At 32.1% G+C, this 23,556-nt stretch overlaps 2 protein-coding genes across 3 annotated transcripts in view; one reads left to right on the forward strand and one right to left on the reverse strand.

Moving 5' to 3' along the window:
• The window catches only part of LOC123700111 (flotillin-2), a 214,564-nt gene that overhangs the window by 113,045 nt on the left and 77,963 nt on the right, over positions 1–23,556 (forward strand). The window lies entirely within an intron of this gene.
• LOC123700112 lies at positions 55–23,341 on the reverse strand. 2 transcript variants are annotated; one of them, XM_045647241.1, is made up of 2 exons: positions 23,217–23,341; positions 55–618 (listed from the first exon to the last, which is right to left on the reverse strand). In XM_045647241.1, exons 1-2 carry the CDS (start codon positions 23,286–23,288, stop codon positions 55–57), a joined length of 636 nt encoding a protein of 211 aa, XP_045503197.1. In that variant the 5' UTR covers positions 23,289–23,341. The 2 variants fall into 2 exon arrangements, with proteins under 2 accessions (XP_045503197.1, XP_045503198.1); XM_045647242.1 differs by lacking the exon at positions 23,217–23,341 and adding an exon at positions 7,884–8,183.

The raw sequence follows: 23,556 nt of genomic DNA on the forward strand, positions 1-23,556 counted from the left end.
CCAATACATTTACTACTCTAAAACTATTTACAACTTAATCTACTAGTCTTTTGTTTATGCCCAATTATCTATCTTTTTTCTCTGCTCTTCTGCAGATATAATCTTAGGCGTATAATTGCGTATGCCAGCCTTTTTAGGAGCCGGCTCGGCTTTCAATGTAACTCTTTCAGTATCACTCAAATAACTCTTTAAACGGGCACTCTTTATTTTTTCAGTGTCGGTGAATAATTGAAGCTTGTACCGTTTGTCTTTCGGTATTTTTACAGGTTTATATAGTTCTTTATTCACTTCTTTGTAACTTTCGTTTTTGTACAAAGGAACACAGTAATAGTCGCTCTTCGATGATCGATCGGAGTGTCTGTCGCAAGCACTAGAACCGCTTCGGTATCCGCTGCTTTCTGTGGAGGAGTTGTCACTTCTGAAGCTGTCAGTGCTCCTTCGTGATTTGTGCGTGTAATCTCTTCTTTCGTAGTCGCAAGATCGCAAGTCTATGGACGACGCCCTCTGTCTGTCGGGGTATTTGTCGCGGTAGTGCCTTAGTGGAGTAGTGTGATCAGCAAGCGACTGCTCTTGACCCATGATGGAGGCAGCGAGGGGCTGGCCCACGGAGTAGTGTGTCTGGAAATAAGAGAAAAATTATGTTATTAAAATGAAATATTATATATAAAAAGGCAATATTTAAAATTAATAACTGATGGTCATCCAATGGCATATAAATGAAAATTCATTTTCTATAAAAGTATTTTTAATTTTTATCAATTGTATTATCAATGTACAACTAAACTTGCATGCATTTTTTATTTATGATTGTATTAATGAAATTTAATAACTTTTTTCAGGTACGCTAATCTTAATATCACTGAAGTATTTGCATTGAAAGCGTAAGTACTGACTATCTCAGTATATCAATTTATATTTTTAATCTAACATAATAATCCAAAAATTGGTTCCACTCAATGAAACAATAAGATTGAGGTTTTGAAGACATCTTCGACATCGGACATACTAGATTTACTCATTCATAACCTACCTAAAAATACCTAAAAGTTGCATTTGTTCTTGTAAAAACATTTTTTTTTTGTAAAATATATAATTAAAGAGATTGTGGGATAAAAACATCAATAATTATTAATGTAAACTGTGAAGTTTTTAATTTTAATTAAAATTAGATTATTATTTATAATTTTATAATATTAATTTATATTTATATGTATATGTAATGCTTTTATTTAAAATGTGGCCAAAAAGCAGCGTCAGTTCTTCACCTGGCAGGTCTGCGATAGTTGACTTGCCAGAGAGCGAGGTGGAATCAAGAAGATTCATCTCCCGAACTCATCATTCGCTGTTCAGTCGAGTCAGTTAAGACCCTCCTGATGGCAAATTGAACAACTGAGCAATTTTATTATACGTCTTTTTAAAATCCCAACGATAGCGCGATCTAAATATACAGTAGCGACATCCATTGGCAAAGAACTGGAACTAACGTTCAGTAACCTTGAGAGATACCGTTACGTGTGTTGTGTATTTTTAGACCTATCGCGTGCCTGTAATATAATAATATGACGTATAATAATTTATAAACTAATTCGCATAGAAAATTATAACAAAAACAAATGAGAGCGTCGCGTCGATCGGTCAGTACTGTTGTAAAAATAGTGACGTGAGAGAAATTTCAAAACCAGTTTTTATAAGGCACTTAAGACGGTTTCAACGTTTCTACAAACAAAAGTCAGTGCGGTGTACGAGATGATTGAAATCGATGCGTTGTTGGGTCTATACTAAGATACTGCGAGTCTGAAACTTTCACTGAATAGTCTAAATTGCTCGATATTTCCACCGTAATTTCTAGAAACATATGATCTCCTGGTAGAATCATTCTCCATTGAAGGTTTCACTTTCAGTACAGCAATAAGTGCTAACAAAATTGTGATAACTATTACCTAGTTCCCGCTGTATTTACGTTTCTAGAACTTTTACTTGTGTAGGTAATGTTTGTTTTTCGATATTTGGTGATAATAATTTTCGATTTGTTACGCATAGGCCGTTTGTCATCAATTTATGCGAATACAAGTAAATTACGTATTACATTATCTTTTGAATAGTCTTTCTAGGTCATACTATTTCTTAAATAAATATATTTATTATGTACCTATGCATAAAAATTATTAAAAAGGTGCTATCATTAAAATTGACACTACTAAATATAGGTCAAGTTTTGATTACTTTTTGTTGCAAGCTTGTTGTTTGTGAGCAGCAGTAACTGAGCTAGTAGGTACGATAACTTATTGATCATAAATAAACATAACACGTAAAATAATAATCGACGAAATGAAAATATTTAATGTCTATTCAACTCTTTAGGTCACAGCCCACGGGTCTTCACTTTTTATGACCTACATTTTTACAAGCATCAAGAAAAGTCTACAAATCATATTTAGTAGTTTAAAAATTTATTTTTTAAAAGTTAAAAGTTTTAAATTATTTAGTTTAAAAGTCGTTTGATTAACATAATACGATAATGTATGAAGGAATAAAAGAAGCTAAACTAAATATTATGTAAATAAAAAGCCATTGTCAATGTTGAAACAAAATCTGTTGCAAATGGAGCTACCTTCACATAAAGTAAAATGTACAACCGTGCAAAACAATTTACTCGCTCCTATTGTTATACAATTTGTATCTTCGTAAAAAGACAAGTTAGATAAACAAATGTCATCTTTATATACATGGTGTTAAGGTTCCTTTTCACATTACTGAATGAGGTGGACAATTGGACATTTTTTTATTCGTTGTAAAGGTCAATATACAATTGGAATATGTAAAAATTATTAAAGCTAATATTGTATTTACTCGGGCTTGAAGATTTTTTTTTGCGTAATTCAATACGACAGATGTCACAAACCATTTAAGTAAGGATTTTTGAAGTCAATATTTAACACCTTAAAATTTAAATACACGTATTACCCGTATTTATTTAGGTAATACGATTCGTTATGAGATAATCGATCAGATTTATTAATTAAACATTATTTTAAAATCAACATTTGAGCGGTTTATGGTGATTTTTTTCTGGTCTAGGTCTTTCGAAAATACATATTGAATATTTTATTTTATTATCACTAAGGATTACTTATGTCATTTGTGTGTTAATACAAAAATTATTGCCTAAAATACACGAAATGTGAATCTACAGTTAACTACATTAGTATTTGGTAATACGCAAAACTGCAATCTTTCTACAATCTTCAAAATAATTGCAGGTATGCAAGTGTTCTTTAATATTTCATAAAGGTATTGCGAAGTATGAAGTAATGTGTAAACTATGGATGCTTCTTGCTCAGTAACTTTACTAGGCAGTAGTAATGTTACTTCCGGTTAAATAAAACCAGCTAACTGTGGTATGAACTTAGCTTGTGTGTGATTTTATTATGATAAATAAAGAGTATAATAATTGAATGGATGTTGTTATGATTGTAATGTTGTATTAAGGATGAAACCGCAAGCCGCAAGGTGGTGATGTTCTGGAGTATTTAAGGTTGTAATTTGATTATCATAGTTAATGTGTAATATATATACAACTTGTATACAACGAACGAACATGTTGCAATAGAACGTTACACAGATTATATGCAGTTAGCCTGTCCTTTCAAACTTTTTTACACCCTCTTCCAATTACGCCAACTAAAAATTATCTGCAAATCTGTTGATTTTTTACGCAATACTTTCTAGGGCTATTATGTCATATTCGTATAAATCTGTAGTTTTGGAGAGTTGACGTAATACATTTTGCAGCGCAACCGGTGGCATTTGGACACCTACTGACCCCGAGTTTTGCAACCGACCTCTTAAAGCAATTCGATAATGCCCTTGAGTAAAGATGCTGTGATTGTATAGAGAATCTTTTCTTGTGTATGTTAGAGCAACCGAGTTGGTGCGTCTCCTGATGGTAAGCGATCACCATATGAACATTTGTAGAGGCTTCTGCAAATTGTATGCAATTATGATGTGGTTTTTAATAGTTATAATGTTGTTGCTTTTAAATTTTTTTATGTTTTTAAACCAGGAAGAGGAATTGTTTTTAAATTAAGTATATGTATATTAGTTATTCGTAGTTAAAGTTCTGTTTAAAAATTTCGGGGAGATTAATGTAGCAACAGTAAAATAAATAGAGCAATTATAAGCGAAGATAATTTTAAAAATAAGTTTTCCGAAATGTTTATAATATAGTCTATGCCTTCCTAGTTAACGGTATTATATACCCATAACCCGTCCCTGTGGAACCACAAACAAACAGGTAAAGGTGATTAAAATGTAGGAAACGTATATGTTTTTATATGCCATCTATAGTCTGTGGTGTCTATGAGTTCTTGTACGTGTTGAGAATAGACAATTTATTGTCCTCGTTTAATTTTTAAATTTATTTACATAGGAAACTTTGAAGTTCTTTCAAAACATGTAAATTTGTTGCATAAATGTATTAGGAAATAAAAAAATTTCTGCACCCAGTTTATTACTCAATATCCTATGATGTAAAGTGAATAATTAATTAATAGCACATTTTTGTCGATTATTATTTTTAAATTGTGAATTACGCCTTTTCCTATTCTATTTATCAATAAAAATTTATAATAATGTAAGGAATAAATATTTTGCAGCATAAAGGCATTGAGAATACGTAAACAATTATACCTTTCGAGCTACTGAAGTCATTCTCATTAAAAACTGTCACGAAGTATGCTTGAACAGATCTACTTACAATAATGTATTGTTGTTTGTTAGGAATTGTGTGCTGGCGTCAATGGAAATTCATTCAATCGATTCGTGTTTACGGACAATTTCCGTTCCTAACTTGTAAGAGAAAAAGAAGCTATATATGTATACTACTTTAAAATACTACTTCTTACTACTTAGTACTTACTAAACTTCTACTTACTTAAAATATTGAGGTTGATTGAGGATGTGCTAATGTCTACATATTATATTAATACATAGCGAACATAGGGAATTCCATAATTCGGAATAATTCCTAACTATGCTTCACCTTTTCTGTCACTGCGAATTTGCGACGTACAGACCAATAAACCACAACGAAAGGATTATAATGAGACGCTTGGTTATGTATGTATATTAATGATATACATATTATATTGGGAAAGAATATATAAATGTATTCAACCACTCAGTTGTAATTGACCCCTTACATATACATAACACACAAAAGCTTTACGTGTCTTGTGACACGTCGCGTCGCTCACATAATTGACTCGATTTAATTCATGACCAACTTTATTCGGTCCGTCCGTACCAAGTGGGTCGGCGGTTTCATTTCGATGCGTCTACGTGTGGAGACCGGTGTCCACTTTCGTTTCAACAAAATAAACTTACTCTCCAAGGTCATAGGGGCTATAACTGCATGCGCTTCCCAACAGGAAATATAGTTTGCAAATACGTCAGCGATCGAATCGCAGTTATTAAGAGTTAGAAAGCAGAAGATACGGGTTATGTTTTGTTGACTCGATGGTAAGTGACCAATGACCAGGGCATATGAATATTGTGTAACCAGTCCAAATTATAGGACACTCTCGGTTTCTATTTACATGTAACAGCGGTTGCATGTGCTCAAAACAAGGAGGTGTTAAATGAGTTATAGGAATAGTGCTCATTCGTTGCTCAAGTCATACATCATAGCTATATTTCAATGTAGCGAATTATATTAACATTGAATACATATTATGTAACAGTCTTGCGTATAAGAAAGAGCCCCTACGAATTGTGGACTTCATCCTTCAAGTAGTCGATCTACGATAGTCAAGGCAGAATTTCAGTATCTTCAAAAGCGTTGGTAATAACTGCACTTGCTCACTGTAATGGTTATCATTACGCCGATTTACCTAATCGCAATTTTGTGAAGTACTAACTAAGTATGTTACGCGAATTTGGTCACGCTAGCGTGAACCTTTCCAGAGAATACTGGTGTTTTTGCTAGTCTATACTGTACGGTTGACAATAGTAAGGTTATGAACGTGGGAAGTAGTGAATCTTTTACTGTTTTCTTTTTTCTATTGTATTGTGGTTTACTTAAGTCCATTGGTAGCGTATACGAACTTTTTATACAGGGAATACAGGCTTAAATTTTTGAAACATCCCGAGGTAATTTTTTGTCCCTTTAACAATTTGCAAGTACATTCCTTTAACTTTTGTTTTATTGTTGTTTGCTTTACTGTTAGTGCAATATTCCTTAAAATGTTGTCTCGATTCTCCATTCAAAAGTTAATTATATTATTTTTCAAGACATGTTAAAATAGCTAACAATTGAATGTATAACTGTTATTGTTCCTAAAATATAAATACTCTTAGTAATCAGCCAGTAAATCTTATGCTATAGTAGACTTCAGAGAATGTTAAAAGGTCCTGCGCAATATTTTAAGTCAATTGGGTTTTAGTTTACATTTTAAAAGCAATCGCAATACAACCTTAGCCTACATAGGGGTTTGTTTATCAGCTTCTGAGCACTGCATTTTACGGTGATTATAATCGGTTTAATTATTACTTAGCCTTTACCAAGGATATATTGAATTATTGGTTTAACTGCACACCTTTTTCGAAAATAAAAGTAACTTCATAACATATTATAATTGCTCAGAACAATTTTGATTTGCAAGTCATTAAAATATAAGTAAAAAATTTGGTTAGATAATAAGCTTGGATAGGAAATATAACGTTTGTCGGATAAAAGTGGATACAAAAAATACACATTACAGGTACATTGGCCACTAATGACGTAGAGGAATCTGGACTGACCAGTGACCGGTGAGGATTTGAACTCCTGGGAAGTGACTTTCTAATTCCCGCTATTATATTTAGTATATTTAGTAGTATTGTTATAATTTTGTATCGCAATACTGTTGTTTGGCTAGACGGTAGAAGAAATTTCAGGAACCATAAAAAAATGATTTGATTCATTAGGCTATGAATTAGTTTGATTAATAGGTTTACTAATTGGCGAATCTTCTATAATATAAAAATGAATCCCAAAATGTGTTGGTAAGCGCATAACTTTAGAACAGCTGAACCGATTTCTTTAATTCTTTTTTATTATATTCCTTGGGGTACGAGGAGGGTTCTTATGTAAAACGTGAATATGTACCACGGGCGAAGCCGGGGCGGACCGCTAGTTAATTATATGCATAACAGTGCGTAATATATTGTTTAATGTTTTTACTCTTCCTTATGCCTCGGAAGGTAAGGTAGAGATATGAGCATTGATTAAAAGTACAATTGATAAACAATTTCCCAAGGCCTTAGTATGGAAACTAAGCCAACAACCATATCTAATGAATCCCATCTCATTTAGAGTATTTAGTTAACTTTCTACACTCGTCTGATATTATATAATGCTGGCTGATAGGGTCAGGTTGAATAAGATATATTTGGGTTAATGCATGTGCTTTCCATTGCAATTAAATTCTGTACAGTGCTTGAGAATGCTTGATTGAATATATTATATTATGTACTGTTGTGTAAGGAGGTTATGTATTTAACGATGCTAGCTAAGATATGGTTTGTTCAGTGATGTTGGATAGGCATAGAAAAGGACAGAACTAAGATTTCTGAATGAAGGACAAACTAGGTATATATTATTATCATGTTATAATCGTAAGCTTTTAAAGCAGTAAAGAGTACTCGAGCTGTTTCCTAATGAGGAACCAAAAGTTTGGTTTGTTTAAGCATAGATTCTTAACTGAACAAAAAACCTTGTCAGTTTAATTATTTTTTTCAAAATTCCGCAATTTTCATACATTTATCTACATAGATCCTTTCATTTAACGCGCAGGCTTCCATTTATATCTATATAACATACATCTAAATCGCATTAACTTTACCTGGTATCCATAGTTATGCGGGAACAAGGGCTATGCCACGGAAGTTCTCACGACCCCAGATTCACAATGGAGATAGACACAGATTAAATTAAACTGCACTTTTCACTTTTACGAGTGTGCACTGCCCATAGACAAAACTAAAAAAAAAGTTATATTCGAGTGTGCACACTGGCCATCGACAAAACTAAAAAAAAAAGTTCTATTCGAATTTTAAAATGAACAACGTCCGCTATAGTTAGAAAGTCAATGTTCCGGTACTTTCTTCGCGCGCGTGCGCTGAGCTGCTTCGATGCGGAGTGAGTGACTCTCTATGGGAGCTGCTTAACCCGTCACTTTTGAGATGTTCTTTGATGTGGAGGCTCATGTTTGGATTTATATGACTTAATAATGTTAGTGTAGCTAGGTCCATTTTTGTAAGTGCGTAACACATGCATTCGTGGCTCAAACTAGAGGCTCTACGTCAATGGGAACACATATTATTATGCCGGTTTATCGCATCATAGATATTGTTATTTTAATAAACAAACACATTATTTATTTCATGAACATGAATCGTAAATATTTATAGGTACTTATATTGTTTCTTCTAGCAGCGCTTTGATTACTTTTTTTATTTAGTTCAATGTACAATGAAGATTATTTGTACCTTTGTAATGTATTGAGAGAAAGTCCGTGCCCATTATGTAGGTATTACGTTTTCAAATTAAATAAAGTATAAGTAACAACGTAAGGGAAAATTTTCGTTTTGATAAACTAAACCTAGTGGATGATTGAAATAACATTAGCATTAGCATCTGCGCGTATTGTGTGTGAATTTTAACGTGAATTGTATCAAATGTTTAAATACTTAGTACTAAAGTTATCGTTAATCGTTAGAGAAAATCACTTATAAATGCTATTTAGTGGCCACTGTGTGTGGTGTTTACCCAGTGACCAATCAATATCATACTCTTCCGTCCGTACAATATTCATAACAAGGTAAACAACGTTTTTGCTTCACGCCTCACGGCCACAAAACGGCTTAAAAAGTCAAAATTACTCATTGTTGTTTTATGTCAAGAAAATTAACCAGACGATATTAAATCCCGTTATTGGTATTGCTTTTATTAAATTAACTTAGCGCTCACGTTTTACCTATTTGTTTACTTTTTTTGAATGGTACCTACTTGAGGACTGACTGTATTAACCCCAAACATTTCTTTAATTTTATTATTTACATTAAAAAAATATGAAGGGTGTTCGTCTATTTCATCAAATAAATTAAAATAAATAAGTCAAATTAAAGAAATGGTCATGTAAATCGCTTGAGGTGATTTCTAGAATATCTAATATCTAATTTCACAAAAAATGAAATCTAGTGGGGCTGTCTCCTTTTTATTAGAAAGTAGCTTAATTAAGAAAAAACCGGCCAAGTGCGAGTCGGACTCGCGCACCAGGGGTTCCGTACAAACCTGCAAGGTTTACAATTAAAAAAAAAATATATTATGTGATGTAACTAAAAATTTATGGTTTTCGTAATTTTTCCTTTATCTATGCTATAAGACGTTGCTTCGTACCAAATTTCAAGATTCTGAGTTCACGGGAAGCACCCTGTAGGTTTTGATTCCCTTGCAAGTGTCGAAAATTTGCGGCATAAACGGCCGTATCTTTTGATTGCGTTGGCTTAGAAGTTTGATTTTTTCACAGCTTCAAGGGACAGTAGACCCGAGTAATTGATATAAATTTCAGCTTCATACCTCCACGCGTTCCTGAGAAAAAGGGTCTTGACAGACGGACGGACGGACAGACGGACAACAAAGTGATCCTATAAGGGTTCCGTTTTTTCCTTTTGAAGTACGGAACCCTAAAAAGGTATTCATACAATGCTATGAGGAGGTCAATTAAAAGTGGAGTTATATTAAAACCATAGAGAGCTATCTTCTGAATCTTATTAAAATAATTTTATGTTGGTACAGTAGCGCCACCTGGTATGTAATACCGTAAGAAACTTTGTTAGCAATGCGCGCCATCTATAGGAACAGATATATAAGTTCGTTTGTGATGTATAGATGGCGCTATTTACAAAAAATAAAGAGACTAGAGCGCCGAGACAACCGTCAAAAAATAGAAGACGCTATCGATGCAAATTGACATATAGGCGTATGATGTTTTGCCTGGATTCGGTCATCCTTTCAACAACGTTAGCAGTTTCTATTCCTTGGCGATAATGACGTTTGTCTTAGCCTAGGTTTGGAAGGAAAAATCGTGGAAAATATATTTTCCTGAAAAATACGAGGATTGAAGTAGTAAGAACGCCGTTATACTTATTTAGTACATAAACATATTTTTTACAATTTGGGATGGATGGCATGATGGCAGGCATATTTTTTTTGATGATCTTTTCATTCTTTCTTTGCCACTGCTGAAAAGTTTTGTAACCTATCATCGTTATAAAGAACAAGGTTAGCGTTAAATTTCTATACGTATAATTAACTAGCATTCCGTCCGTGGCTTCGCCCGCATTGTCCAAATCAACAAATTACATCTAATTAAATCTACACCTTCCTCTTATATACCATTCCATGTATACAGACGGACAGGATAGCGATAGCTTTGTTTTATACTATGTAATGATTAGCAATTAAAAATAATCTTTCATTTCTTACAGGTTTCTCATCTTCTGTGTTTATGGATTAAAATATGTTATATACAACGTTTTATAACATGAATTTTATTAGGTATCAGGAAGTAAATAAAGTGTGCAATAATTTTAGTGTAATGTATAAAGTTCCCAGTAATATTTATTACCTACATGTTTAAAAAATCACTTAACACCATGACATCTAAAATAAATCAACAGAATGTGCAAAATTCGTATAATCAAAAATAAAGGAAATTATTAAAGACTCCTGAAAAACAGTTTACAACTATATTAGGACCCTGGGTCATTAAATTTTTTGTAACATATAATGGTGCAAATAAATGATTTATTTATTTGTTTAATTTGGCGCTAGCATAACTACAATAGTAAGTAATTATGCAATGTTACTTCTGCTACGGTAATGTACTTTATGATGATATTACCGTGTTTGTGCATACTGCATACCAATGGATGTAATAATCTCAAATTACGTATTTGGAAACATAGATTATGAAATCTAACTCATCCTTAGAGACTTGGCTCAATTTTCCCCTATTACTTAAGTATTTTAGGATTTATTGTGAGTAATTAAAAAATAATATACAAATAAATTTTTATATTATAATGAATCCTATCCTACTAATATTATACATGCGAAAGTTTGTGAGGATGTGTGTGTGTTTGTTACTCTTTCACGCAAATACTACTGAACCGATTACAATGAAATATAGAGGGTAACTTGGATTAACACATAGGGTAGGTTTTATCCCGGAAATCCCACGGGAACGGGAACTATGCGGGTTTTTATTTGAAAACGCGGGCGAAGCCGCGGCCGGAAAGCTAGTATTATTATATTCTTAAATATGTCGTAGGCCATGCTCTACTTCTTCGTACAGCGCACATCTATCTCTTTATTATTATTATTTATTTAAAAAAAATATAATTAGTTAAGTTGAATATTAACCTAAAAACTAAGTAAAACGTTTACTAAAGAAATCGTGCAGTGTTCTATCTCATATTATATTGAAACGAAACATCGGAGTCATCAAATCGTAAGAATCAGTGCGGAGATCAACATCAGACAAGAGAGAACGTAATCGTGAAATCTGTAAGAGAAAGATCGATGCTCTCGCTTTACTTTAATTTTGTTGCGTAACGTACGAAACGTTAAGTTTGAGTCTAACTATGTACATGTGTACTTTATGTGCCATATGTACGATATGTAATACATCTATACATATAATAAATCTGTAGAAGGGTCAATTCTGTACATTGAATATATTGAAAAAAATAAATAGCAGGGGGTGTTACTGGATCGATAACAAACCCAAATATGTGATTAAAAAATTTTTTTGTCTGTCTGTCTGTCTGTCTGTATGTGAAGACATCACGTGAAAACTAACGTTTCGATTTCGATGAAACTTGGTATAATTATACCTTATTAGTTATTACCCTGGGCATAAAACAGGATACTTTTTATCCTGGAAAAATACGTAAAAAAATTAATCTTAATTTTTCAGTTTTATCCATAGACGTTGTTCTGTAGAACCGCGAACACACGTTATAGGCCTAGCTGTATTTGGGTCCAATAGATATTTATAAGATGTCATTGTAAGAGTTACTCAAAATGGAGAAATAAACCATCCACGCGAAGACCGACATCCGCGCGGACGGAGTCGCGGGCGGAAGCTAGTTTAGGCAATATAACGTGATTATAATATACGTGTGTCTGTAGGTCTTTATTGCACTTTGTAATTTGGTTTGAGCTATTGATCTGAGTCGTCTTTTAGGTCTACATGGAATAGGAAGACTGTGATTCGTTGACTGACGTTTTTGGGCAATAAGTAGAGGCTGTCACCTGTGATGTAATTAATAAAAATTTAAAACCTATTCATGGATGGATACTCGGAATCCCTGTTGTGACTTTAATGTGCATGCGCAACTAAAGTATTATTGTTTTTTATATTTTTTGTATAATTAAGTTTTCGTTTATGATTTAATTTAAATAAATATAACATATCTCATTCGAATATTTTATTTTAGTAGATTTAATTCAATTGCAATTTATGATTAACATAAAAAATGGACTTAGGTAAAAAATACTATTCATTTAAGAAAACAAAAAATAAAAACTTTAAATAATGCAAGATTTGATTATGCAATGATTTATACTGACTTATAACACCTGTTTCATTTCAATATTAAATTATGTGCCCATCATATATTTTAATAATTCTCAATATTTTCATTCAACCTAAATTCGAGTTCATTGAATAAAATTTGAATAACACTTCATCAAATTTCGTGTTTTATGATTCCGAATCATATTTATAAGGGCGGCTCCACATTAGTGCCGTAGACGGTAGAAGAAGTTCAAGCCGCGAATTCACGTCATGGCCTCCACATTCATACAATGCTCGCAATTGTTAGTGAAACCCACCGGGAAATGGACGTAGATGCCGCTGCCAAAATCACTAATTTACTATGGGTTATTATTGCACGGAAGCGTGAATGGGTGTAAGTGTATGCGTCATATACGTGAATTTCGCCTAAAGGAGGCGCGAATACTTTGTCGCGGGACAAATACCGATTCTGGTTGGCGAACAAACAGTGACGCGCAAACCATCAACATGCACGTTTACTTCTGTTCACGTAGCTACACGGCAACAATGTGGAGCCGCCATTAGAAGAAAATCTGTTTCCACGTTTTAACTAACCTACATATTAGTATGCAAGTTATGTGAAGTATTATATTTTACTCAGTATTATGGCGACATGTCAATATTTAGAGAGACGGATATACATAATAAATCAATAGCATGGTAATATTCGTAGGTCACTGATCATTTCGTAGGCATAATTAAAGCTTTTCAATTTTTATTAATACATTCTTTGTTTATTTGCACGCGCTAATCTCAGGAACTACTGGTCTGATTTGAAAAATTATTTCGGTGATAGCTGATAGCCCATTTATCAAGGAAGGCTATAGGCTATTATATATAATCACGCTAATACCAAAAGGAGCGGAGCAATGCGGGTAAAACCGCAGGGCACAGCTAGTTAAAAATATATGCTTTGTTAGTATACCTAGACTTAACGGTGGATAGACAGCGTCGCGTCGGCTTAATAATATTATAGCTTTTATCTTAATATTAATTATTATTACAAGTTTAAAAACTAATTAGCGATTAAAAATAACGTCTTACATACTTACATTTAGAAATTTAAGACTTACAACAGTTTTTAAACACGATTTATTCATAATTAAATTGACGTTACGAGCACGACGACGCGTGACTACAAGAAACCAGAATTTGTTACAATGTTTGTAATTCGGTACTACCTACTTTTTTACTGAAAACTTGTACGGCACCAGTCATTATGAATTTGCATACCGAATTTTAACGAATCGGTTCTGTAGTTTGCGTGACAATGCAATATCTTTTCATTAATACAAATATTCTAATTTACTAGTTTTTAATAAAAATAGGATGTATTTAGGTTTACTTTTACATAATTTTATATCGAAGAAAATAACATTGATCTTTAAATCTAATCAATCACGAAAATCGATCGGAGATTTTAAAGTAATCACATGAAAGAAAACCTTAGTCATGCGAAACTGCGACATGTAAATGTGACGTTTAATTGTGTAATTAGTGTTCCGTAACATCCAATTAAAGTTGGAGACGCTTCGATACATCATTATTAACACATTTCTCGTAAAATAAAGTTGTATACTTGCATTTTGGAAGACTCTTGCAATAAGTTACGTAAACAATGATTGCATTGTGGGATCATTAACAATACGTCTGTACGGATGAGGGCTCGCTGTAATTGCTCTTATGTTACGGATAAAGGTCTTGTGATATTTTGGAGCTCTTTATATTCGACTGGAAATGAAATATATTAAATACATGTAGATACATTAAACTATTAAAATATAAGCAAAATATCCATACTAATATTATAAATGCGAAAGTAACTCTGTCTGTTACTCAATCACGCCTAAACTACTGAACCAATTTGCATGAAATTTGGTATGGAGATATTTTGATACCCGAGAAAGGACATAGGCTACCTTTTATTGCGAAATATGTACCACGGGCGAAGCCGGCGCGGACAACTAGTAGTAAATAATATACATGTAAAGATTTATTTTAAACTACCTTTCCAAACGCGGCTGTGCCCGCTTTGTCTGAAACCTTATAAATTATATACTAAAACCTTTCAAGAGGAAGATTTATTTCTTTCATCTATCGATTAAAAAAACGCATCAAAATCCGTTGCGTAGTTTTAAAGATTTAAGCATAGACAGCGTCAGCGGACAGAGAAAGCGACTTTGTTTTATACTATGTAGTGATGAACAGTATTAGTTTTATGATTGACCGATCATTTTTAAATTCATTGCTTTCAAAGTAGCAAATATAATAGTAATGGTTAGATACTTTTAAAATATGTGTAGACATATTTTACTCCTTACACACCTTAGAGGCAAATTGAAAAAAAAACGACGTGTGACACTCGGGGACTGCCGCGGTAAAGTTATTGCATGCTATGCCTTCAAGCCACAACTCCGCCCGTCGGTGTGGGGAGCGTGAGGTTTTTCGTTACGGAATTTCTCGATTCGGTCCCCGCGCTCAAGGCCCGCGATAGAAGCTATGCAATAGCTTAAAAATCATAGTGAATCGAATCGAAATATGTAATACCTATCTAAGCAATAAACTAACATAGTACACTTGAATAAATATATCTTTAGATATAAATATATCTTTAGATCAAAATACTTACCTACGATACGATTGCATGTCCATAAGTAATTGGTTGTCATTGAGATATTTTAATTGCAGTGTAAGCAATTATTTAGGTAATGTGCTAATCGTTAAAGACATGAATATAATATGTTATAACATAGCGATATTTTCATAAATTTAAAAAAAAGCTTACCTATAAGAAGGAGTTCAATCCAGTGAATAAAATAAGAATCGCTCTTCCTGTATAATTCTAAAACGTGTTAAGTTCCAGTTGGAACAAATGGTAATTAATAGCTCTACATTAATCGCTTTAAACCTTAGGATTGAACTTTTAAAAAAGAATGAACTTGTATATAAATCTATGATACAAGTTTTTGAACTACCACAATTTTTTAAAGCCGCACAATGTATCCGTAAATATAAGTAGAATATTGACTAGAATATTCACATAGTATACTATTTATTATTTGGTGTCTGCAAAACTTAGGTATTTTTTTATTTTGAAGAGACGTTCAAACCTGTATCTTATCCTTTCATACTAATATTATAAATGCGAAAGTTTGTATGGATGTATGGATGTTTGTTACTCTTTCACGTAAAAACTACTGAACTGATTACAATGAAATTTAGCACACATATAGAGGGTAACTTGGATTAACACATAGGATAGTTTTTATCCCGGAAATCCCACGGGAACGGGAACTATGCGGGTTTTCCTTTGCAAACACGGGCGAAGCCGCGGGCGGAAATCTAGTCTTCTAGATCTAGATGTTTTAAACATTAGGATATCTTTTGGAAAATTTTGGGTTTTTCCCTTTCTCGGACAGAGGATATTTTTAACAAATGACATCGACTTAATTATTAAAAATAAACAATTTTGCAAAATTGGTGGCGCTCGCTGTGTATTATTTATGAGACCAATATTTTCCTCGCATTAAGTAATTTAAACGACTAGAACGAGAGATTAGGATAACTAACAAGTATTATATAAGTTTTGCTTGGTTTTGCCATCATAACTCATATTTGTTTATTAATATTTATGACAGAGAAAGCTATATTTACTATTAGTCTTATAAAATGTTTGTTGGAGTTGCATACATTGACAGTTGATAAATCGATTTATTTAATAGTTATTAGTTATTACTACCCAATACCCATACTATCCTCATCCAAGCTAGAGTGAGCTAGTTGGAAGTTTATCTGATCGGAGACAAATGTTTAATTTTTATACTAAAGTAATATAAAATGACTTAAAAGAAATTGGTGTAACTAAAACCTTTTTTATACAAATATTTAAAGGAATATTTAAAGTTTTTTTTTTAAACGAAATAAAATTTTCAAGTGCATAAGTGGAGAATAAACTAAGATGTAATTACAAACATTAATATTGCGCTTTTATTCTACTAACAAATGGATCTCCGTTATCCGAATATTATGATAAATAAATAAAAAATCATTACATATACCTACCAATTTATTAAATACTAGCTGTGCCCGCGACTTCGTCCGCGTGGAATAGTGACTGCATAGTAGTTACTACTTATCTTAAATTATTGAGTAAACACAGACTACCATAAATAATTAAAAGAACTGTAAGTAAAATTTATTACTAAACTGAGCTAAACAATACAAAAAAAATGCCTTATTAATTTTCTACGTAAAATTTCTTTTAAATTATGTCATAGGTATTATTTTTAGGCACCAGGGGGGAGGGGAGCAAATTTCTTTTCCTTCCTTCCTTGTATCGTGCAGCAACTGATCAGCTTAATCGACACTCAGTTTTTATCAAATCCAGCACAAAATCCAAATCAGATCTTTCCTGAATCCTGTCTCACGCCTGTAGTAACTGAACCGTTTAGACAGTGCAATAAAAATTAAATTAAAAAAAAACAGCGCTACGAAGAAAAGTGCATATAAAAAGGAATAAATAATTTCACAAACTTCCCGAAGATTTTTAAAAATAAATACCATTTTAAATATTTATAAAAAAAAAACAAAGTCGTCGGGGCTGCCATGCCAACATCATCATAATATAACCTCATTATCAAAATATATGGTACCTACTTAATTTTAAAGATCGTCGGGAAGTTTGTAAAATAATTATTTATTCCTTTCGGTTTCTTATTTTCATGTAATATTTTCAAGTGAGCGAGACCTACCTCTACCTCCATATTACATTCCTACATCATATTGATATCTATAAGTTTGTTGCTCCTTGACATCTTTTAAGTTGGGCCGTAACCGTGCACAAATTGTAATGGACCACAGTGGCAAAAGAAGTGGTATAAATAGGAAAAAATATTGCCAAGGGCCAGGCCTATGTAGCTTTGAGTAGAGTTCAAAATTTCCAGGGTGTGGCTATCCTCTCGCTCCCGTATCCCCTCTTCTTTCACAGACTTTCAACCCTTCCCTTTCCATCCCTAGTAAATGGCAGAACCGATTTTGATGTAAACCATATCTAATTGTACCTATATGTACACGTCATATATTAGTTTGATGCTCCATTTGGTTTATTTATCCCCACTGTCACCCCTAAAAAGCCCTAAATGTAATAAACGGATGAACCGATTTCGATAAAATATGACTAATTGTAATTCACACGTTGCCCTTTCATATTTTGATATGCCGCTTGAGTATATTATTTGACCACATTATTCATTCCCACTTTTACCGCTGTAATCTAATAAATGGATAAACCGAATTGGATAAAAATATAACTAAGTGTACTTCACCCGTTATGCACTTTTATTTGATATGTCACTTGGGTATATTTGACAACATTCGTTTTTTTATACATATTTGACAACATTCGATTTTGATAAAATATGTCTAATTAAACTTTACTCGTCATACCCTTTCATTTGATATGTCACTTGAGTATATTTTTGACAAATTCATTTTTTTATTACCACTTTTATACCTATATCAAATTATACCTATATCAAATAAATGGATGAACCGATTTGTTACTGATAGGTCGTTCACTTTCATTTAATATATCACTTAGGAACTTATATTTGACAACTTTCGTTTTTTTCATTCCCACATTTACCCCTATAATAATATACCTAGGTATAATAAATGGGTGAATCGATTTTGATACACTTTATCTAAGAACCAGTGTCGGAAAATATGCTGCCTAACTAAAAAAACCGCATCTAATTCGGATTACCTGTTAGCGAGCTACGGTGGCATAAACAGACACACACACACAGACACACATAGCGGTCAAACACTTATCACCCATCTTTTTGCGTCGGGGGTTAAAAAATATATATGTAATACGACATAATTTAAAGGACATTTTTTATGTATAAAATTTACCTAGAAGTAAGAATAATTCTAATTTGACCAACCAACCCACCCCCCCCCCCCCCACCCTTGGGCACTTTCGATATGATCACTTGGACATTTACAGGAATAATAATTGTAACAGATAACTTACGTTTTATCGTACAGTGTATAGAATGCCTTAGCAAATGTTCGCCGTGAATACTTAAATGGTCATAACTTTTTTATTTACCAACCGATTGACATGAAATAAACACTAAATGTTAAATGAAGATTACCACAATATATAAGTGAAAACCGCATCTTAATCGGATAAGCCGTTTCTGAGATTAGCGTGCACGAACATACAGACAAACAGACAAACCGACAAACAGACAAACAGACAAAAATTTTTTTAACTACAGTTTTGGGTTTGGGATCGATTTAATAATAGCACCTGCTAATTTTTTTTTATATATTATGATTGTACAGACACGACTTTTCTAGAATTTTATTATATGTATTGATGATGATGACTAGTTGTGCCGCGCGGTTTCATTCGCGTGGCTCCGCTCCTGTTGGTCTTAGCGTGATAATATAAAGCCTATATTACTCGTGGATAATGTAGGTTTCAAATGGTGAAAGTATTTTTAAAATCGGTCCAGTAGTTTATGAGCCTATTCATTACAAACAAACAAACAATCAAAGTTTTCCTCTTTATAATATTAGTGTAGATTAGACTCGTCTCGTAATATAATAAGTTTAATAAATGAACGGACACCGAATGGACAAATTTTAATAATGCAAAAAAATTGATTTGAAATTATTACGGTGATGAAATACTTAGTATCATATTATCACATGCAAAAATGCATATTGATATATAGTGTAAAGTAGTATAAATATGTGAAAGAATTATAACAGAGTAGTTGTTATGCGGCTATACCTTCGTATTATAATGTACTCTATGGTGTACAACATAATGTCGATATTGAATTGATATGAAATGCATGGGGTTACGGGCCCTGCTATGGTTTATATTCCTTTAGTCAGTAGCTCGATGATATAGTCTCGGTACTACCATCGACCGCGCGGGGTGTGCGCACTGAGTCATTATTTAATATTATTTCACATAATATCTACCTAATTATAATTAATTATGGAGAGTTATTTAAATTCTCAGACAAGACAAACATACAAATAAGTTATTTCATAAGTTTTTAGCACTAAAAACGCTTTTATAACTTATCTTTGAGTAGTTTTAGATACCCCAAAAGTTTAGAAATAAATTGTATAAAACATACTTCCTGATACTGCTTTCTATTGGAAAAAATGTTTCAAGTCAGTCAGTCAGTTTTAGTGCTTACCTATATTATAAAATTACTATTTAATACTTATATAATAATAAATATACGTAGTATCACAGACTAATAATAATATACTACGTAAACAAGTAGTATTTAGTATGAGTATAATAAAAGTTTGACATGAATAAGCAAAAAGAAAAAAAAAATTGTTTTCCTAAAATATCTTATTTCAGAGGGCTATTGTTACTAATATTTTATTATAGTATCATATAAAGATGAAATCTTAAAAAAGGATCTTATTGTGTATTTTTTCTCTATTTACTAGAACATCCGACCTTAGAATTATGAATGATGAGTCTAATAAAATATTTTATAGGCCTAAATATTACAGATTAAGGACCCCATGCTGTATCAATTTACATGAATATGAATGAATTAGCATAATTATTTATGATAAAGTTATTAATATATGAATAGAATATAGATTATGTGCCAATCTAAAATAGGATTATTTTTGCGTTTTCGCAGTTGCAAAACAACCTAATATTAAATAAGAAAACTAATATTTTATTCTACGTTAGTTTTAACTCTATAGACTTTGGCAGAATTAGAATTTATATTGTTGTTAAAAATCTATAAGATTTCAAAAAATGTGTCGGGAAGAAATCGCTTCAAAGCGATAAGACCGCCAATTGCACGCAGCTATCTTAAGTAATTAAATGTTTGTTTTTTTATCTTTTATAAGTGCAATGAAGAATAAATAAATAAAATACGTACGTACTCTTTTTAAACACCAGAAGACACTTTGTTGAGAACGAGTTTAGATAAGAAGAAACTTTAGTACTGACAGTATTATTAATGATAGAACTATAATTATATCTATAAATTAATGACCTGAAAGACTAAATTAATGACGTGTTCCTGATCCGGAGAAGTTGGAAAATACTAATACATACCTACTTCCGATATTTCTAAATAAAGAAACCAATTCAATAAAAGACAATATTTGTACTCATAAGTCATTCCTTTGAGGTGCGAAATACACAATTCTCACGATACACATGATATTAATACCTGTATAGTTGAACAATTATCGCCTTTACGATCATTTAACATAAGTATATTGACAATGAGCTTTTGTTTACCGTGAAAAGTGAAATCATTGCGCTCCGTTCTTCCGATTACGCAATGCAATAATATTATAACGTTTTTTGCATCATAACTTGAACTCATCGGTTATTATTTTGTATTGGTGACTTGTCGTTTTATGATACGTTTGTACTTCCTCATGGAGATGACGTGACCTTTAGAAGGGTGTACGTGGGCTCAATTTGGGATAATGTAGTTGCAGTATGCAAAGGTTAGAGGCGGTTTACGTGTCGAGTTGTTATAACTATTGTTGTATGCTTTTGTATGTTGAGTGAGTATGGATGACGTTTTCTTATAACAGAGAATATAGTTACATCCATAGATTATTATATACTTAGTTACTATTTACCTATACTACTTTTGAATTGGATTTAACAGTGAAGGATTAATGGGGATTATTGTTTGCATTATCAGTCAGCATATGCATGTAAATTGTTAGGTGTATGATTTTATTTCGACAACTCAAAATTAATTATTATTAATACGTATTTATCATAATAATTTTATGTGCAATATGTTTTTCTAAACTAATTTTATATGAAATCAGAAAGCTTTTTTATCTTAGTGAGTTAAAAAAATTCTTTCTAAAGGCTCTGCAATAGAGTGGTCACTAGTCAGAGTCAATAATAATTAATTACATAACATTCATGTAAGTAAAAAAAAAACAAACAAAAATAAGTTGACTTTTTTGCCAACACCTAATTTACAAAACAAATAGATTTTATGCATGCGCATAATAATCCTATGCTCTAGATTTTATATTTTTATTCATTTAAAAAAAAAACTATATATTCTGTTTATTATTAATAAAAGAGATACCACGAAACAAAATTTGTATATCCTCTTACAAACTTCCTTATATGGAGTCTCATTTTGTTCGTATTTTACACGTCTATAGTAAATTGCTGCAACTTTCAAATATATATGCTATTTATTCATTTGGTTAGTGCTACCAAATAATATATATCAAAATAAATATCTTATTATTTAACACATATTTTAGCTCTTAGCCCTTTGTTAGACTGATTAGAAAATGCATTTTGGGTCCCTTAAGAGCGATTTTATAAATACTGTAGAGTGTAGGTAAGTAACTCTAAAATAAGTTCATTTTTAATTATAATATACTTAATACAGTTTCATAGAATACATCGATGTGTTTTTCACAAGAATCAAAACCTACAGGATAAACACAGTCTTTAAACTTGGTAAAAAACATCGTCTTTTATCACAGATAAATGAAAAATTGTTAAAAGCGTAAATTTTAAGTTACAAAATAATAAACAATAGGTTTGTTTATTAGGTTGTTGTCCTCAGTGCGCGATTCCGACTCACACTTGGCCTGTTCTTTATGTATTTTAATTTATCTTCAGAATCTTTTTAAAGTTGTTACAATAAAAAACGCGAATTTCCTCAATAGTTAACGGTACGTAAATTGCATTGTACTTGTAATTCGTCTTTATTTAGTTTTGTGTGTTAATTTGCACATTTACTTACTTACCTACCTAGTTTAAATTCAGCGTGTTACGTTTTCTGTACGAAAAAGTAGTCAAATGTATGACGAGTGGTCAGTGACTTGGAAAATATGGAGCACTTTTATGGCTTAGAAATTCACTTCGTATTTAATTAAAAATTATAAATTGTTAATACATTTGTGAGAGTGGAAAGAGGCGCTTATTTGGCTCGGTGAATTTTTTAATACGTTTTACAGCTCGAATAGAAACTTGAGAAATGTATTTCTTTTCGTTAGCCGTATATAGAGAGTAAGTAATATAATAATTGGAAATGTTATTGACGCGTTCTTATTTAGACATTGATAAAGATATTCAGGTGGTGGTGGTAGATAGGAATATCTGTAATATTACCTGAAAAGTTTTCCTCTTTGTTTAGAAAACAATCTTCTTTGCATTATTTACACTATTTTCATTATACTTTTAAATAGAAGTTTCTGGGCTTTATTCTTAATGGATTTTATTCAATGATAACATACCTATCTAAGAAAAGTATGTTTTATGGTTTTGAAATGTCATATTGATAATTATAGGGACCTCTGAAATATAATATCTACTATAGGTATGCATAAATTTAGTGTTTAGTTGTGTAAAAGTGTGAAAATTAGTTAAAAACACGAAGGAGAGTACAACACGGTCAATATTCTGTCAACTATCTATATTAAAAAAAACATGTATATTTTCATTTACAGGGTATTATTTTAAAAAATAAATCAAATACTCACCAAATATATATGTCGCGACGTGTGCAAGTATCCAATATAATATATAAAAGTGTCAGAAGCACATGTTTTCATATGTTTTCACTATATGAAAACGAGAGTGTACCGTAGAACGTATGTCGGCGCGCGCGCCTCTGTGCACTGCGCGTGCGTGACTCTGGCACATCATTCCTCCTACTCTTGGCTAACGCTACAGTTTCTACTGCTTTATGGACTAACAGATAAGATACAGGTGGACTGTTGAGTGTAATGAACAGGACTTGGTGCTTGCGTGTTTCAGGTTGATGATGGTGGATGAAAAGTTTTTTCGTTGATAACATGTTTTTTTTAGATATACCTAGTA

This window comes from Colias croceus, chromosome 19, assembly GCF_905220415.1.
Source record: "Colias croceus chromosome 19, ilColCroc2.1".
Classification (NCBI taxonomy): Eukaryota; Metazoa; Arthropoda; class Insecta; order Lepidoptera; family Pieridae; genus Colias; species Colias croceus.